Here is a 20,074-nt window from a genome sequence, read left to right as displayed (position 1 = left end):
ACAGCTGCATACAAGCCACAAGTGTGGTTACGCTATGTAGATGATGTGTTTGCCATCTGGCCCCATGGACAAGACACTTTGGATGCTTTTGTCACCTACCTAAACAGCCAACACCCCCAAAATTCACTTCAGAGTAGAAAAAGAATCAAATAACTGTTTACCATTTCTTGACACATTAGTCACCCACCTTTCAGATGGATCACTATCTTTTTCTATTTACAGAAAGCCTACACACAGGAAGATACCTACATAAACAATCGCATCATCATCCAGTCCAACAGTACGGCATTTTAAAAACACTTACACACAGAGCCAGAGCCATTTGTTCTAACGATACAGCTCTGACCACTGAACTCCAATACCTGGGCCATACGTTCTTAGCCAATGGCTACAATCCCTACAAAATAGATAAAATACTACATAGGCCCATTACTCTGCCCTCCCCTAATACACAAGAATACAACACGACCATTTCTATTCCCTATATCAGAGGTACATCGGAAAAGATAGCCAAAGTATTGTTGAAACATGGCCTTCGCACCACCTTCCAACCTCATGTCAAGCTGGCAACTCTGATCCGCTTGCCTAAGGATAAACTTCACCCTTTAGCACACCCAGGAGTGTATGAAGTTCCATGTGACTGTGACTTGGCCTATTATGGGCAAACAGGAAGATCATGAAAGATACATTTGCTACTATTACTATGGCAAGTCGGACTGGCAGACCATGCTTTGGACACTCCTTCACACAGGATTAGATGGAGGAAAACGAATGTGCTATTTAGGAGTCGTTATAGATCTGAAAGATTATTTTTTTGAGTCAGCAATGGCTTTGAAGAATTCTCCCAACCTTAACAAATATGGTTGCATTAATTTGTCAAAAATTTGGGAGACGGTTATCCTAAGAAAAACTCCTGGATAGCTGCTGTTTTTTTTTTTTTTTTTCCCGTTAGAGGGCGCCAAAAATAGGACTTTAGATCTTTTGTTTTTTGCAATTATATTGTTTCACTCACTCACTGTCGCATATACAAGTGTGTTGTGCTCTGATGATGCAGAGTTGAAAATTAGTGAAATATAAGCGTTAATAAAACATCTTTGTGATAAAAGTGTGTGCGGTGTTGTTAATACCATGAAAAATAAGTCATGACTTCATTGGTCACGTTCACTAAATGGAGGGTGATTGTACACCTCATTTATAATAACATCCTCTGATGAGATGATCAAATCCAAGACCCTAAATCTTCATGTGCCCTCTTTTACATACCGCCTGAGGTAGTTGTCCTTCAAAAACTCAAGAAACTAATTTTCTTTACTTACGGTTGGTATCTCATCATCCCAGTCTATATTGCTGTAATTAAAATCATCCATAATGATCACCCTTTTCTTATTTGCTTGGCTTATTTGATTATACATTCCATGGTCACTACCATCCACATTACCAGGTCTATAGCAACATTTGACTAAGTATTTCATTCTATTCACTTCTACATCACACCATACCTCAAAACCACTGCCACTATTTCCCTCTCATATCTCTACCTTATATGGATGTAACTCTTTTTCTATTATTAATAGCACTCAACCTCCCTTTTTTTTTTTACCCTTTGTAACTTAACAAAATACATCATACTCTTCCATCTCTATTCCTATCAGGATGTCATCCTCATTCAACCAGTTGAGAGAGCTTAGAGTAGTAGTAAACAAAGACATGAAGATTAAGAATCACGTTGCTGAAATTGTGAGGACATACAATAGATTATGACGAATTAAATGTAACATTCTGATTCAAAGCAGTTATGGTTATGTCATATACAGTCTTGTTCAGGTTACATACAACTACTGTTCACAGATCTAGTTTGCTGGTTTTCAAGGGCATGAGCATATTATAGAGACAAAGTCCAAAAAATAATCAATAAAGTATTGGCAAAACTTTGGAATGTGGAATATGAACATAAATGGAGGAATGCAATTTTCAGAGCTTTTATGAAAAGATTTTTATGAAAAATCTCCACACCAATCTCATAACAACCTATTAACGAGATCGGTGTGGAGATTTTTCATAGAAAAGAGGAAGATGGGTAGAAAAAGGCCATCTTTGGAAGTTGTATAAGGAATGTGTGAGCAAGGGAGGGAGGAGGTTCTTTGCATAGAGAGTGGTTGGTTGGTTGGTTAGTTGGTGGAGTAAAATGCATGAGAGCTTCATGAGTGCAGAAACTCTGAATGGGTGGTTTAAGGCACAGTTAAAGTGATCTTTTTGTGTGAGAGTGTAGATTTGCCATGATGAGTCTTTTATCTCCATGGAAGGCCGATGTTAATAATAAAAAAATAAGAGTGATAAGAAATAAATTACCTCTACCCTAGAGGTCTTAAAAGCCAAGTTTTCAAGATATTAATAACAGTTCTCATAGAAATCAGCAATACTGACTGCATACCAACAACTTTTCATATGGTATAGAAATGCAATGAATGCTAACACTTTATGATGGTGTCAGTGATAAAATAATACATGGGTATTTGACAAGAACTTTAAATTTGTAAGATTAAAAAAAAATCCGTAAATTCACAGATCAAGTCAAAAAGTTAATTTTAGTTCACAATTTCAGTTCTCAGCATCTTCGTATCGACAATACTCTGCCAAGAGACTCAAATATTTTATTATTTAATGTGTTTAATTGCAGTGCTTATCATGTGACTTCAAAATATAAGTGCATCACAAACAGCTATATATTTAAAGAATCAGTTTATGAGAAATACTGAATCTTTGAAAGGCAAAACTTTGCCTTTCAAAAGGTAATCTCTATATTCTTAGAAGACAACTGCTTCTCTCAAAATTTTTAAAAGATGACTAGTTCACTGTTAGAAATGCACATTAACTTGGGTGCATATTAATTACTGCATTAATGATAACTTTACCTTCACTTGAAGGATCCATGCATATGTGTCCACATCCGCTAAAGCAGCATTTACGATCTTCACTGCAGTCTGCATCTATATGACAACGATCAGGGCATTCAGAATTAGATGGTCCTAGAATTGCTGTGTCTGATGTTATTACTATAGCAGGGCAGCGTCCTGGTTTTCTGACTAAAAATTAATAAAAAAAAAGTTGCAATAACATAGATATAAAAAATAAAAAGTTATTTTATTCATTAAAATAATATACCTCTTCCTAAGGATGAGGTAATTAGCACTTTTTGTTTACATATTTGAATTCCATATTGACTAATTCAATTATAATTTTCAGCTTACAGAAACACAACAAAGATATTTTATTTTATATAAACCATATTATGCTGTGTATAATTTTAGAGGCTATGGTATCAGTTAAATCAATGCACAAAAAGTCGCCCAAAATCACATCCATGATTATGTGCCCCTATTTGAGTGGTAAAATCAGAGTTGTGCTACTAGATCACTTTTATTGAGCCTGCTTAATCCTTTAATTTTCCCTCCCCTCTAAACAGTATTATAGTTACTGGTGATAGTCCTCCTTCCCTCGCTCAAACACACAACACCATTATGCATAAAACAAATATGAATTGACCATTATCAATTTAATATTAAACCTGATTCTTGTAAAATAATATAATAAGATGCAAAACACCTACCATCTAGATAAATGACTCATCCATTCATCTAGATAGCTTTATCCAGTGACATGGAATATCATCATTATTGAATAATATGTGCCACTATTTGTACCATATACTATATGGTACGAATTATGGTGACTTTTATCTATTTTATTGTGTTTTTCCTCTTAGAAAAGTAGTGTTTTATACTATATTAGTCTACATTTCCATGTTTTTAGTGTATTTATTGGTACACAATAAATAACGGAAAAAACTCACGTAGAAAGATTATTTATTAGTATAATTTTCGCCTGTGTGTCACAGGCATCTTCAGTACATTAAGCTCAAAATTAAACACTAACTGACACACAGGCGAAAATTATACTAATAAATAATCTTGTAAGTTAGTGTTTAATTTTGAGCTTAATGTACTGAAGATGCCTGTGACACACAGGTGAAAATTATACTAATAAAAAATCTTTCTACGTGAGTTTTTTCTGTTATTTATTGTGTACCAATATGTCTACTCACGGTTTACCTCTTTTAAAACTTAGTGTATTTATTGTTTTATAATATATTTTTCTTAAGATACTGCAATATAAATATAGTTTAAAATGGTGCCCAAAAACACACAAGAAATGTAATGTTAAGAAGAGCAGCGAATTCAAGAATAAGAATGCTTGTCCTGCTAAGCAGGATATTGAAGATATTGAGGAGGTTATTGAAAATGAATTAACCTCCAAAATGGCGAAGTTAAAGCAGATTATCAGAGAGAGAGAGATGACTCAGGACGTACAAAAAGTTGAGCAGCGCTTGAATAAACATAGGGAGGATAAGAAACAACAAAGCATGGAATCAGGTAAGTTAGTAAGTAACGAAAATCAGGCAAGTAATGTTGATTGTGAAAAGCAGGATATCATTTGGTATGGTGACTCTATCATAAAACATGCTGTTGATGAACAAGTTATAACTTCAAGTTTTCCCAGAGCAAAAATTAAAAATATAGCACATTCCATTCAAAAACAGAAAAGAAAAGTAAACAGGATCACAAATGAAGTTGGTACTAATGACTTAACTAGTGATGAGTTCAGTATGATAGAGGATATGAAAAAAGTTTTGGTAGAAGCAAGAGTAACGAGTAAGAAAGTGAAAATCATAAGTATATTACTTCAATATGGTAAAAATTAATTAAGAAAAAGGGCTATGATGGCAAACAATTTGGTGCATAGGCTACGTAGATGGAATGGATGCAAGTTTTTGGATGTGTGGAGTGAGTTTGAGGGAAATTAGATTTGTATAAGAGGGATAGCCTACACTTGAATGCATTTGGTATCAGGAGTCTTGAAAAACTAAAAACTGGTGCGAGACCGAACATAGAGAGTAAGAGAAACTAAATTATAAATGGGGGGGTGGCGGCAAGAATCTATGTGTAAGAGTGACAATGTTTATATAATAGTGTTAGTGATGGAAATGATTATGAGGAGAGAACAATTTCAACTTTGTCTTTGTCTGTTCGGACCCATCAAACATGTGCAAAGATAACTGCATATATATATATATATAAGACACTAGAGAAGATAAGAGATCTGCAAGTTGTCTAACTGTATTATGCAGACTACAGACAAGAGTATACAAAGGAACATACAGGTAGCTTATTATGTCTTACACAAATGCTAGAAGTATCAGAAACAAAGGAATAGAGTTTGTTGCTTTGGTCAATACGTTGGGACCTCATACTATAGGCATTAGCGAGATCTGGATATCAGAATCAGATATATTAACTAGTATTGAGTGTAGCAGATACAATATTTTTAGGAAGGATAGGAGAGGAGGGGGCATGCTGCCAATGATATCAGATGACTTGAATCCAGTTACAGTTGAGACCTATGATTGTAGTACTAGTGCTAACAATATTTCATGTGTCAGTGAAATATTGTTGTGGTGTGGAATCTAAGAAGATCAATTACATAGTGGGGTGTTGTTACAAACCTAGTGGATCAGTTGCTAGTGATGAAGAAATGCATCACCAAATAGAAAAGATGAGTGTGAAAAGAATAATCATAATGGAATACTTTAATTATCCAAATATTTATTGGGAAGCAGTAAAATCTCATGAGAAGAATTATTATTATTATTATTATTTAGGCCTCCAAGGAGTCAAAAGACTCTATGTGGGAGGTCCTTCCTAGGAAACACAAGTCTATCATACCACTCCTTAAACTCATTGACCGTTCTAGCTCTCACCACTCTATCAGGCAATGCATTCCACTGGTCAACCACCCTACATGCAAAGAAACCACTCCTCACCCTCTTGCAAACAGTTTCCTTTGGTAACTTCCAGGGATGGCCCCTTTTCATCACTCCTTCCCACTGTTCAACCAAGCGAAAGAACTCCCCAGTGTCAACCCTGTAACCACTTCTCAACAGTCTAAAATTCCCAATCATATCACCTCTCCTTCTTTTATCCACCAAACTCTGCAGTCCACATTCCCTCAGCTGATCCAAATACAGTCCCCTGAAACTGTTTTTGTTATCCCTCTATACCCTTTCCACAGTTAATTTATCCCCTTCAAATCCTGGGAACCAAATCTGAGAGCAATAGTCTAAGTGTGGTCTGATCAGGGACTTATACAATGGAATGAACTCTTTTATCTCTGCAGGTCAGTGTCCTTCTTATTATTGCAGCAATCCTCTGTATTACCTTCACCACCTTTGCAATATGTCCCTCGAATTTCAGGTTTCTATCAATCATAAACCCCAGATATCTTGTTTCCCCTTCTTCCTCCAGTATATCTCCTCCAATAGAATATGTAGTGTCCCATCGATGTGTCCCAAACAACATGACCTTACATTTTGTTGCATTAAACCGTCATCCCCATTCATTTGCCCATCATAGCTTATTCAAATCTTCTTGCATGACTACCACATCTGCACTATTACTAATAACCTTCCCAGCTTTACATCATCCACAAACAACTGAATATCCACTGACAATGTCATTGATATAACGGTTAAACAATATAGGTCCCAGCACTGAGCCCTGTGGAACCCCACTTGTAACCCTCTGCCTCTTGAAACTGCCCCACCATACACAACTCTCTGATACCTATCGGACAGCCAATCCTGAATCCAGTTGACCAACCTGAGATCCAAATCCATGGGCTGCAACTTAAATATCAGCTTATCATGTCAAATGACTTTGCTAAATCCAAGAAAATGGCAATATATGCCTTTCCCTCATCTACTGCTCTAAATCCATGTTGACTCTCAGAGATTACCAACATTACCCTCATCTGCCCAATGTTGTATACAGTCCCTAACTAATTTTTCCAAGATCTTAACAACTACTGATGACACACAAACGGGCCTATAATTAGACACTTCCAGTCTGCTACTGCCCTTTTTTATGCAATGGCACTATCTTACCTTCTTTCCATTCCCTGGGCACCTTTCCCATAGCCAGATTTTCATTGAAAAGCCAGGTGAAAAGAGCTGTCAGTTCCTTAGCACATTCTCTCAAAACTCGTGGTGAAATACCATCCAGTCCCACATCTTTACTAACATCCAGAGTACTCAGTATTTGGAACATGTTCTCCTCCTGCATCTCTAAACCTCGAACCTGCCCTATGCCTCTAGTATTAAAATTTACTCCTCCAGGATGAAATACATCCCCTCTGCATCAGTCACTCTATTCCCATTTTTATCCTACAATGTCATTCTTCCATAATCATTTCTCCTCCTACTGGCCACATAGCTAAAAAATTCCCTAGGATTTTCTTTGGATCTTAGGGCCAATCTCTTCTCAGATTCCAGTTTCGCCTTCCATACCATACTAGTCACTCTCCTGACCTGTGTCTTATATTCTTCATGCATCTGCTCTTCATCCCTCTCCTTATCTCTTACATAACCTATTTTTCAACAGCAGTTCCAGTTTGTCATCCACTTTACACCAAATTGTATTCTCTTCTTCTTCACTCGTGGATTACTCCTTCACTCCTGAATTTATTGACTGTGGACTACTTGAGGAAGTAGTCTTGAGCAAGACTATTTCCTCAAGCAGCATTTGACAGAAGGAACTTGAAGACAAAGAGTGTTAGGGGACATATTGCAAAGGTGGTGAAGGTAACACAGAGGATTGCTGCAATAATGAGAAGGACGCTGACCTGCAGAGATAAAACAGTTATCATTCCGTTGTATAAGACCCTGATCAGACCACACTTGGACTATTGTTCTCAGATTTGGTCCCCAGGATTTGAAGGGGGATAAATTAACTGTGGAAAGGGTACAAAGGCAGATAAAAAGATGGTTTCAGGACTATACCATGTTAGTTATGAGGATCGGCTGAGAGAATGTGGACTGCAGAGTTTGGTGGATAGAAGAAGGAGAGGTGATATGATTGAGACTTTTAAACTGTTGAGAGGTGGTTACAAGGTTGACACTGGGGAGTTCTTTCGCTTGGTTGAACAGCGGGAAGGAGTGATGACAATAGGCCATCCCTGGAAGTTATGAAAGGAATCTGTGAGCAAGAGGGTGAGGAGTTGTTTCTTTCCATGGAGGGTGGTTGAACCATGGAATGCATTGGCTGATGGAGGGGTGAGAGCGAGAACGGTCAATGAGTTTAAGGAGTGGTATGATAGACTTTGTGTTTCTTAGGGGGGACCTCCCCTCGATGAGTCTTGATAGACTTTGTGTTTTTTAGGAAGGACCTCCCTTGATGAGTCTTTTGACTCCATGGAGGCCTGAATAATAATAATAATAATAATAATAATAATAATAATAATAATAATAATTACAGCTTACTATTGCTGCTAACAAATATTCCTTCACAATTTCCCAAGCACTAATGATATCCCAGCTTTCCAATTCCTCCCTCCATGAAACTTACCCAAGTTGATGTCTAAGACGATTATAATAACCTGCCTTATAATTCCACATATGTTCCTGTCTCTTTGATACTCCTGCATGTTTATTCATCTTTCAAGTCAAAACCACATGGTCACTCTCTCCAACTGGTAGGAGAGATGTCATCTCACTTATTATCAACTCTTCTGATGCTATGGCCAAATCCAAAACTCTTGAACTTCTTGTTCCCTCTATTAGATGTTGACTAAGATATTTGTCCCTCAAGAATTCTAGAAATTCCATTCCCTTATTGCTACATGTATCTTCCTCTCCCCAATTTATACTGCTGTAGTTAAAATCTCCCATAACAATCATTCTTCTTGCACTTGTCAACCTCAACTTTCTAAACATTCCTTTGTGCCCCTTGGTATGTAGCAACACCCCACTAAATATCCCGTCTTGCCTATCTCTTCCTCACACCATATGCTTTCAAAATCGTTATTGTCACTGGCTTCCAAAGCCTCCACTCTTAGAGGACATAAGTCACTTATCATAAGCATTACTCCACCACCATGCTTTCCCTTTCTATTCTGCCGAAAAATGCTGTACCCTGCTCCTGAATTTATTGAGCTGTTGCTAGACTACTTCCTCAAGCAGCATTCAACAGAAGGAACTCAAAGACAAAGAGTGTTAGATTTGATTATAGTATTAGAGGGCATTTCAGTTAAAGATGTAACTATTCTGTCTCCAGTTGGTGACAGTGATCATGCGGTGTTCACTTGGGAAGTGACTAAGTTTATGAATGTTCTATTCAAAAAAGGTTACATGTTTAACTACAAAGCAGGAAATTATGGCCAATTGAGCACTATACTGAAATCAGTGGAATGGGTTGCTGGATGGGAAGCATTTAAACAATACTTAATGATGCGATATCAGAATGTATCCTGAGAGTTCGAAGAATAAATAGGGTAGTAGTCCTGTGGATGTGTTATCATATTAAGCAAGAGATTCGTAAGAAAAGGATGATGGCTAGAATAGTAACAACTGTTCTCAGACTGTACAGAAAGCAAAGTCTGAGTGTGAAAAGAAATTGGTTCTGCATGCTAAAGACAACCCACAAGAATTCTATCGATATGCCGCAAGTAAAAGAAAGAATGAATATGAAAGAATAACTCTTCTAAATGCAGATTTCTTGAGGGTTACAGATGAAGAAGAGGTTGTTCAACTAATGAGTGCCCATTTTGTTAAAAGCTACTATTCAAGGAAAAGTCCACTATGAAACAAACATGAACAAGCAACAGGAACAATTGTAGTAAAACTATGACCATGTAACAAAATTATCATTGCATCTTTAACTCATTCACTGTTCCCACAATCAACACACCTTCCAGATGAATCCCACTCACCATCCTCTCAAAGCAAAAAAACCTTCTCCTCACTCCTTCCTTATACATCTTACAGTAATAACATTTTTCAGAGAGGGGGCAGAATCATATTACTCTTCAATGTAACTGTCTCTTCAGAAGCCATTCCCTTGAACTATGTCACTATCTAAATCTCTCTTCTCTGGACCTTTTCCAAATCTCTTAATTTGGAAAAGGTCCAAACTAAGAAACCAAATCTATATAGTGTGTTGTCTGATCAAGGTCTTCTAAAGTGGGAGATACAATCTCTTTAACAAGCTATTTAATTTCAAGGAGATGAAAACTAGGTAACCATATTTCTGCAGTCCAGATGTGACCTGATGTGTAACACTTGAAAGAGATGAAACTATGGAACCAAATCTTTGTCATTCAAATGTGGCCTAATGACAGCTTCTTAGAGTGGAATGCAACCTAGATAACCAGATCTGTGTAACCAAAATGCAACCTGATGACCTTACATAGTGGAAACATAGTCTCTTTAACTCGGTGAAACTTAGTGAAATATATCAACTCTCCTACACTCTGAATCTGTGTTATTTCATTGGCTTGCTTCACATTCATGCTTTGATGATTGCAGATACACATCATGGCCAGTAGTGAGGTTAATTCTACATGTCAGTGTCCCATCATAATTCTTACAATGTGGTCCCTAAATTTCAGGAATTCGTCTCCTCCATATCCTGCAAAGTATCCAACCAACTGAAAGACTGTACCCAGTTCTTGCCTTCTAGGTTTCAAAACTCGACACTGTGCACTATTGAATTGGTAGTCCATTTATCTACATACTAACTCTTCACAACTAAAGCCCACTTTGCATCCAGAAAATGTGTATTGCACATCCTGCAAATAACGGATTTCCAGTGGTTACTTTCACGCTTCTGTGAACAGTTGTACTCCCCATTTATGCTTCTCAATATCATTATCATATAAATTAAACAATAACTCTGAAACATTCTCTGTAGCACATCTTTGGTTGCTTTCCTCTTCCAAGATCCAGCCTCCACATCACCATCACCATTGACCATTAGAACTGTTTTTTTTTTTTTTTTTAATTAATTAATTATGGTAGTCCTACCAAACATTTACAATCAGATATTCGCTGATGCTTGAGCAAACTATTAATGCAAACAAGCAAGCTGAAAAATCCTGCAAACTTTGTGTTAAAGGTTTTGTCATGTCCTAAATGGAGAACTTACATCTTTACAACCAAAGGGCAAATATTGTTCAACCTAGTGACTGCATTCTGGAGGTACTGTTCTCAGTTTTGGAATCCCTTTGTGCAGTGGTGAAATTTTATCATTGCATTCTTTGGAAAATTCTTGCAAGAATGTTCCAAACTACATTGAACTGTATTCTATTGTACAGTAATGCAGAGCAGTATAAACTGTTTCATAGAGCTTCTTTTTGATGTTATGTAAGTTATACAAACAACTCTGCCAACAAAAGTGAACCATATGGATCTACACAATTTCACTTAACTTATTCAAAACTCAGGAAACTTCAAAATATCAACTAACAATAGAATAGTTTTAAACTATAACTTGGGAAGGCTTGTAAAGCAATTATTTTGTAATGCTTTATTTGATAATATATACTAAAAATATTTACACACCTATGGATATACATGTTATGTGCCAGAAACTGCTAACACAGCAATATGTATATAATAATTATTATTATTACAACCCCAAGACCTCATGGAGTCAAAGACTCATCTGGGAGGTCCTTTTATCACACACACAGCTCATCATACTGTGTTTTAAACACATTCAAACTCTTTGCAGACACCACATTCTCAGGCAAGGCATTCCAATCAGTCAGAACTCTGCACGAAAAAAACCTGCCTCTCACTTCCATACTCACACCCTCTTTATACAGTTTCCAGGGATGACCTCTGGTTCTCCCCTGATCTCCCACTATTCTCTGTAAAACTTCTCCAGCATTGATCCTATAACAACCCCTTACCAACTTGTAGGTTCTATCATATCACCAGAGTCTGGTGGACTCTGCAAATTACATCTTCTCAATCGTTCCTCATACTCGACATTCCAGAGATCAGAAACTACCTTAGTCAGTCTCCTTTGGACCCTTTCCAACATCTCTTCATCCTTCTGAAAACCCGGTGACCAAATCTGGGCACCATAGTCCATGTGTGTGGCCTAATCAAAGCCTTATACAACAGAACAAGAATCTCCCAACTTCTACATGTCAGGGTCCTCCGCATCATTCCCAGAAGCCTTTGTGTTGTCATCACAATTTTGGCGATGTGTCCCCTAAATTTTAGATCCTCATCCACTATCACCCCCCGATCTCTTATTTCCTCTACTTCCAACAATATATTCTCACCAAGCATAAATTCTGCATCCCATCTTTGTTTTCCAAATTTTAAAACCTTACATTTTGCAACATTGAACTCACATCCCATTTCCGTGCCCAATCACTCAATCTATTCAAGTCTTCCTGTAAGGTCACAACATCTTCACTACACTTCATGGTTCGTCCCAACTTTGCATCATCTGCAAACAACTGAATATCTCCATCCAAATCTTCACTTATATCATTAATATACAAGTTCAATTGTAATGGACCTAAAACAGATCCCTGAGGCACTCCACTAGTGACTTTCCTTTTCTTGGATATCGCTCCCCCATACACAACTTGTTGATACCTGTCAGATAGCCAGTCTCCAGTCCAATGCACCAATCTAATATCCAACCCCATCTGCTCTAGTTTGACTGTCAACCTATCATGAGGTACTCTATCAAAAGTCTTTGTGAAATCCAAGTATATTACTGTGTATCCTTTTCCTCTGTCCAAGGAAGCAGTCACTTTATTGTAATAAGTAAGTAGAACACTAAAACATGACCTCCCTTTAGCAAATCCATCAAAGATAATACCATTGTTATCAACCCAACTCTGGATTCTAATTCTCACAAGCTTCTCTAACAACTTAACCACAACACCTGACACACAGATAGGCCTATAGTTTGATGCTTCAGTTCGATCACTTCCTTTATGAAGTGGCACAATCTTGCCCTCCTTCCACTCCTTAGGAACTTGACCGAGTGCAAGACTCATATTAAAAAAATATGCCAAGGCAGGTGTCAACTCTCTGGCACATTCCTTCAGAATACATGGTGATATATTATCAAGTCCCACAGCCTTATTAACATTTAGTTTACTCAACTCCCCATACACCTCTTGCTCACCTACAGTCAATCTCTCCTCCCCATCATCAACTTCTCTCAATCCCTCCATGAAGTCACATTCACAAGATTGAAAGATCTTTATGAACTGCTCATTAAGTATCTCCACCACACATTCTGCATCAGCTGTCTTTATACCATTTTCTCCAATCATTGTCATTCTTCCATAATTATTCTTTCTTTTGCTGGCTACATATCGAAAGAACTCCTTAGGATTCTTTTTGGCTTCATTAGCCAACTGCTGTTCATACCTCTCTTTAGCTACCCTCACCAACTAAGTCACCCTCCTTGCTTGATCTTTGTAGACCTCATGGAATTGGTTATTTCCACTTCTCTTATGCTGCTTCGACAATGCCCTTTTTCTCTGTATCACATGCTTAATCTCTTTATTCATCATCCATCTCACACACACACCTTATTTAACTTTCTCACCCTTGGAATACATTTAGACATTGCATCTACTAAACAGTTTTTGAAAATCCCCCAAGCTGTACTTTCCAACTAACTCCTCATTCCATGCTACACCTGCAAGCTGTCTTCTGAGCTCTTCATAATCACCCCCCCCCCTTGTAGTACCACATATACCCTTTTTTTACAGGGGTTCTTCCACTGCTGGCAACCACCCAGGTAATCACCTCATGGTCCCTCTCACCAATTGGTGGATGATTTGACACCTCATTTATAATTACATCCTCTGATGAGATGATCAAATCCAAGACCCTCAATCCTCGTGTGCCCTCTGTTACATACTGTCTGAGGTAGTTATCCCTCAAAAACTCAAGAAACTCATTTTCTTTACTTCCAGTTGCTATCTCATCATTCCAGTCTATATTGCCATAATTAAAATCACCCATAATGATCACCCTTTTCTTATTTACTTGGCTAATTTGATTGTACATTTCATTATCACCACCACCATCCACATTACCTGGTCTATAACAACATTCCCACCAAGTATTTGATTCCATTCACCTCTATCTCACACCATACTGCCTCAAAACCACTGGCACTATTTCCCTCTTGCATCTCTACTTTATATGGACGTAACTCTTTCTCTATCATCAATAGCACTCCCCCCCTCCCTTTTTACCCCTTCTGTCCTCACGAAACACATCATACCCTTCCATCTCTATTCCTGTCAGTATGTCATCCTCTTTCAACCATGTCTCACTTATTCCGACAATCTTTGGGTGAACAGACGCAATTAGTGCAACCATTTCATCTGCTTTGTTTCTTATACTTAGAGCATTTGTATACAAACACAACAGCTCATTTCTGGATCTACAGCTAGTTCCACTGATACCACTCACACGATGTGATCTCTCTCTCCATGCTCAACTGGGGCCATTTTCCTTTATGCTTCTTTATTTTAAAACCCTTTTCAATTCCAACTGTTTCCTCTTGATCCCTGGTCATCCCATTCCTTTCCTTCCTACACATGCTTTTACCTCCTCTTGGAGCATCCACCTTTCTCACGCTGTGTACCCCTGTCCACCCTGAGCCTCCCCATTTCCCTGCTCCTCTTGCACACCCATTCTCTCATTTTCTGTACTCATACCACTCACTTCCCCATTCATAACCACCTCTTCAATCTCTCCTGTCTTACTGTCCTGCTCTTCCACATCACTTCCCACTCAATCTGATTCATTCTCCCTATTCACTTCTCTACGTTCCAGCAGCAGTCTCTCCAAGCGATTCACACCATAACCACTCAAATGCAGTCCATCGCTTCCATATTGCTCACTTCATCCCTCAAACTCATTCTACACATTAACAAACTGTACTCCAATCTCCTCACACATTTCAGCCAGCATATCATTCATAATCCTTGCTCTCCGCCTCATTTCACCACAGTCATATCTAGGCAACATGCTAACTACCCTTCCTGTCACACTATTCTCTTTTATCCTTCTAAGCAACTTCCTGATATCCATTCTGACATACTCTTTGTCCTCTCTCAAATCATTCGTACCTATTAATACTATTAACTCTTTTGCTCGCTCCTGCCTCATATCCAATGCCTCAATCACGCTATTCATTTTAGTGCCTGGAAAACATACCTTGTGCATTCTATCCTCCAGCACACCTTTAATAATGGAGTCGCTATACAATGCCACTCACTTATCTTTTGTTAACTCTTTCATGCCATCATTATTTATTTTAATCGTTTTTACTCAAATTTTCTTAATTTCATTCTGCATCCATTTCATTTCTTGCCTCATCCAATCCAATTCAACTTCCGAATCTCGCGACACATCCTCTCTATCATTCAATTTTTCTAACTTTCTAACTCTCGACCCCCCCCCTTCTCACTTTCACTCTCATTCATCCTTCTTTGTTTCTATACTTTCAGTCCAACATGCGTCAAACTTTAGCTATCATTCATTCTTTTTTCGCTATCATCCATTATTTCGATTTTTTTCACTTTCGATTTCTGCATCACGCCATTTCTAGTTTCATTCGTTCTCTCAGTTTCCTTCTGTCACTCTCTCACCTCACTTTCACCCCTTTTAACATCCGTTTCAGTTTTCAAATCGCTCTTTTTCTTTTTTACTGATTTTTTAACATTTTTTTGCCTCTCTTTCAAACGTGCACTAATTTTTTTCCATGACAATCTCGCTACTAACACTTTCTGTCATCAATTTCATATTTGCATTCATCAATTCCTCGTTCAGGTCCACTTCGCACACACACCCTCCTTCCGTCTGCACCAAATATCCACAAATCATTTATGTAATCGAAAGAATACATATAACAGACCTCACCCTTAATGAAACGACTGAAATCTAAATTAAAGTCATGGAATGACAATCCACCGCCATTTCTTGCAGGTGTTACTAAGTCTAATAATAACGATTTCGTAATTAAGTTTTGGCAAAAAAAATCCCCCACACTAATAAAACCGGTAGCGTACAACATCTACAGCCTCTCTTACTCAAACAATTACTCATATATATTTAATTATTCCTAGAAAACTTATCCCAATCAGGAGCTCTTCTTATACATGTCACTGCGCTCGACTCACGAGCACCCTCTCCAATGGGCAATCAAAATGAAAATATCCCTGTTTAAAGTCTTGTAGAGTGACATCCAGTGATCCAAATGCTGCAAAACTTTGCAGGAATACATTGTATGTGGAAGTGATATATGAAGGGGGAGAAAAAGCAGTTTCAAATTTCACCACTGTGGGGTGTTATAAATACTAAATGCATAGAATTTGCATAGCACACAACTCAGCAGGCACCAGGAGAGTTTAAAAAGATGGACATAGTATTTCTGGTTGTAAATACCATCCACAATGATGACACTAACCTTGCCCCAATGTGCTTTGCTTGTAAAGCTGTACTACCTAAACAACTGCATTGCTGTTGCTGCACTCTGCGAATTTCGTCACCTGAAGAAATGTCAATGAGGTCCATTCTCAATGTGCTCTGCAATGAATGATTAGTTGTTTTGAAGAAATACGATCATTGGGAGTTAGACCTGGCAGAGGGTACAAACAAACCAGTTCACAACTAGTGAATGAAGTTGCTACTGCCATTGTGGAACAGGCCATGAACAACAGTGTTTGGTTCCTGTAGTGTACATGCTGTATCAAGACACATGGATGTACCTTACACAATTGTATGGAAAATTCTACAGAAGCTTTGGCATTTTTACCCACTCAAGATAACCCTGACACAGGAGTTGCAACTAGATGACTTTGAAAGTCGACTGAAATTCACTTTAACATTCCTTGCTCTAGTGGAGTGGGATGCTGCATAGTTGTGGATGATTTTGTGGAGAGAAGAGGCTCAATTTCACCTGAACAGAGCTGTGAATACCTACAATTGACAGGTATGGGCTATGAAAAACCCACATGCAATCCTACAAATTCCTTTACATTCACCCAAAGTTACTGGTACAGTAGCTTTCTGTCATTGGACCATTCTTCTTTGAAGATATTTGCCACTGTGTGACTTGTTCATTGACTGCTGAGAGGTATCACGATACAATAAAAATTTTGCTTTTACACAGCAGCACTTGTGCATGGATTCAGTCATTTTCATACAGTATGAAGCCCTCCACACATCAGTTGATTGATAAGGGAGGTTCTTCAAGAACATTTCGATCTACATATTCCAATCCTCTTTTCTGACACATTCTAGCTATTATGTTATTCAATATGACTGCTCTTCTGCTCAGGTAGTCACAATCATGCCCAGGCAACACACACACACACACACTATCTTTTCTCTCTACAACTTCTTTCATACTACTTCAAGCAACAATCTCAAGAACTTCAAGCACATCGATGGGACGCTGCATACTCTATTGGAGGAGATATACTGGAGGAAGTAGGGGGAGACGAGATCTGGGGTTGATGATTGACAAAAACCTGAAATTCAAGTGACATATTGCAAAGGTGGTGAAGGTAACACAAAGGATTGCTGCAATAATGAGAAGGACACTGACCTGCAGAGATAAAACTGGAGATATACTGGAGGAAAAGAGTTATCATTCCATTGTATAAGACCCTGATCAGACCACACTTAGACTATTGTTCTCAGATTTGGCCCCCCATGATTTGAAGGGGATAAATTAACTGGAAAGGGTACAGGGGCAGATAACAAAGACAGTTTCAGGACTGTATAATGTTCATTATTATTATTATTATTCAGGCGTCTATGGAGTCAAAAGACTCATCGTGGGAGATCCTTTCTAAGAAACGCAAGTCTATCAAGACTCATCGAGGGAGGTCCCTCCTAGGAAACACAAAGTCTATCATACCACTCCTTAAACTCATTGACCGTTCTGGCATCCACCACTCCATCAGGCAACACATTCCATGGTTCAACCATCCTCCATGCAAAGAAACCACTCCTCACCCTCTTTCTCATTTCCTTTCATAACTTCCGGGGATGGCCCCTTGTCATGACTCCTTCCCGCTGTTCAACCAAGCAAAAGAACTCCCCAGTGTCAACCCTCTAACCACCTCTAAACAGTTTAAAAGTCTCAATCATATCACCTCTCCTTGTTTTATCCACCAAACTCTGCAGTCCAAACTCCCTCAGCCGATCCTCATAACTAACATTGTACAGTCCTGAAACCATCTTTGTTATCTGCCTCTGTACACTAGATAATTTATTCCCTTCAAATCCTGGGGACAAGATCTGAGAACAATAGTCTAAGTGTGGTCTGATTAGAGTCTTATACAACAGAATAATAACCCTTTTATCTCTGCAGGTCAGTGTCAGTTATGAGGATCGGCTGAGGAAATGTGAACTGCAGAGTTTGGTGGGTATAAGAAGGAGAGGTGATATGATTGAGACTTTTAAACTGTTGAGAGGTGGTTACAGGGTTGACACTGGGGAGTTTTTTTTTGCTTGGTTGAACAGCAGGAAGGAGTGATGACAAGAGGCCATCCCTGGAAGTTACAAAAGGAAACTGTGAACAAGAGGGTGAGGAGTGGTTTCTATACATGGAGGATGGTTGAACTGTGGAATGCATTGCATGATAGAGTGGTGACAGCACGAACGGTTAATGAGTTTAAGGAGTGGTATGATAGACTTCGTGTTTCCTGGGAGTGACCTCCCATGTTGAGTCGATATACTTGTGTTTCCTAGGAAGGACCTCCCGCAATGACTCTTTTGACTCCTTGGAGGCCTAAATAATAATAATAATAACATTTCCTGGAAGCCAGAATGCATAATGATCAACTGTGTCTGTGTGTTTCCACTGCATCTCCTCCTTGTTTACCTGATCTGACCCCTTGTAATATCTATCTTTGCGGATTTCTCAAAGACAGGTTTATCGGGATCATCCGGATAACCTGCCAGTGATAAAAGACAGCATAATGCAGTAGGTATGCAACATCAGTCATAACCAGCTGCATTCTGCCATTGAACCCTCTGTGAAAAGGATGTAGTCTGTGGCATACCTAGAAGGGGAAGCACATTGAAAAGTACAGTCTGTGAATGCATAATGAAAGTGAATAAAAGTGTGTTATTTATGCTTGTGTCACTTTACTCATTCTTACAAATGCAGAAAAATTACTACATTTACATTTGGTACATCATACAGTACCCATGGTGGTGCATTTTAGAACTACTTTTTTTTCTCAGATATCACTTCTACATGATGCAATGCAAGGCTGCAAAGATTTGCAGCGTTTTGATCACTGGGTGGAAAACCGCGAGCCTTAAACAGGGATACTTTACTTTTGATCACCCTGTATATAAATTTGATATTTTTTCACTTCTTTTTTCTAAAGAAAAGTGTATACATTTTTTTTATAACATGAAGATTTTTTTTTATAAAATGCTTTTAATGTATACTAAAAACACTGAAATGAATATAGACTTGAGTAGTACTTTTCATTCATGTATCGCTAAAATCAATGACACATGAATAATTCCTTCATTAGTTTTTAATTTTAATTTAAATTAAAACTATACTGTTTAATATTGTTTTAGTAGTAAATATGCAAAATTAATTAATAATTATAAAAAAATGGCAGCAGCTTGAACATATTTGTAGCTAGTGGTATAGGTTTCAAAACACATGATGATGTGTATGTGTGTGTGTGTGTGTGTGTGTATATGAAAGAATGATCATTAACTCGGTTAACATACATATTTTTATAAAGAATTGAATGACTAGAACCGAGATTTAAGTAAAAAGGTTTTAATATAAAAACACGACTAGTTTCGGCTTGTAACAGCCTTCATCAGGTGACATTGTAAAAGAAATTTGTTGAAAGTTTATTTTTCACTTGGTTAGAGTATAATAAATTTAATTTAATCCTTTATCCAAGTGTGAGCAAACAAAGTTTGCGCCTGAAAGTATCTTCAGGACTGGGATAAGGTGGTACAACACCTGGGCAACTCGTTGCAAAGGAAGAAAAGCTACCAACACTCCTATCTCAGTATCTCCTATAATGCAAAACACATCTCCTTGCAGATATGTCTAATGTTATGCATTAAGGGAAGGGCCACTACCCAGACTAGTTTCGACCTTTATTGAGGTCTCTTCAGTGGGAGCCAGGCCCA

General features: G+C 38.0%; 1 protein-coding gene across 5 annotated transcripts in view; it reads right to left on the bottom strand.

The window, feature by feature from the left end:
- Nucleotides 1-20,074, bottom strand: part of LOC150097613 (papilin-like) — a 1,184,257-nt gene that overhangs the window by 108,861 nt on the left and 1,055,322 nt on the right. For all 5 annotated transcript variants that reach the window (XM_090407770.1, XM_090407771.1, XM_090407772.1 and 2 more), the window contains one exon: nucleotides 2,913-3,083. In XM_090407770.1, coding sequence (XP_090263896.1) covers nucleotides 2,913-3,083 — 171 coding nt within the window. The remainder of the gene's footprint in view (nucleotides 1-2,912; nucleotides 3,084-20,074) is intronic.

This window comes from Typopeltis vanoorti, chromosome 17 (genome assembly GCF_054136105.1).
Source record: "Typopeltis vanoorti isolate ZY-2024b chromosome 17, IOZ_Tvanoo_1.0, whole genome shotgun sequence".
NCBI classification, from domain to species: Eukaryota; Metazoa; Arthropoda; class Arachnida; order Uropygi; family Thelyphonidae; genus Typopeltis; species Typopeltis vanoorti.
Note: the sequence above shows the minus strand (reverse complement) of the source record. Positions and strands in the feature narration are given on the sequence as shown.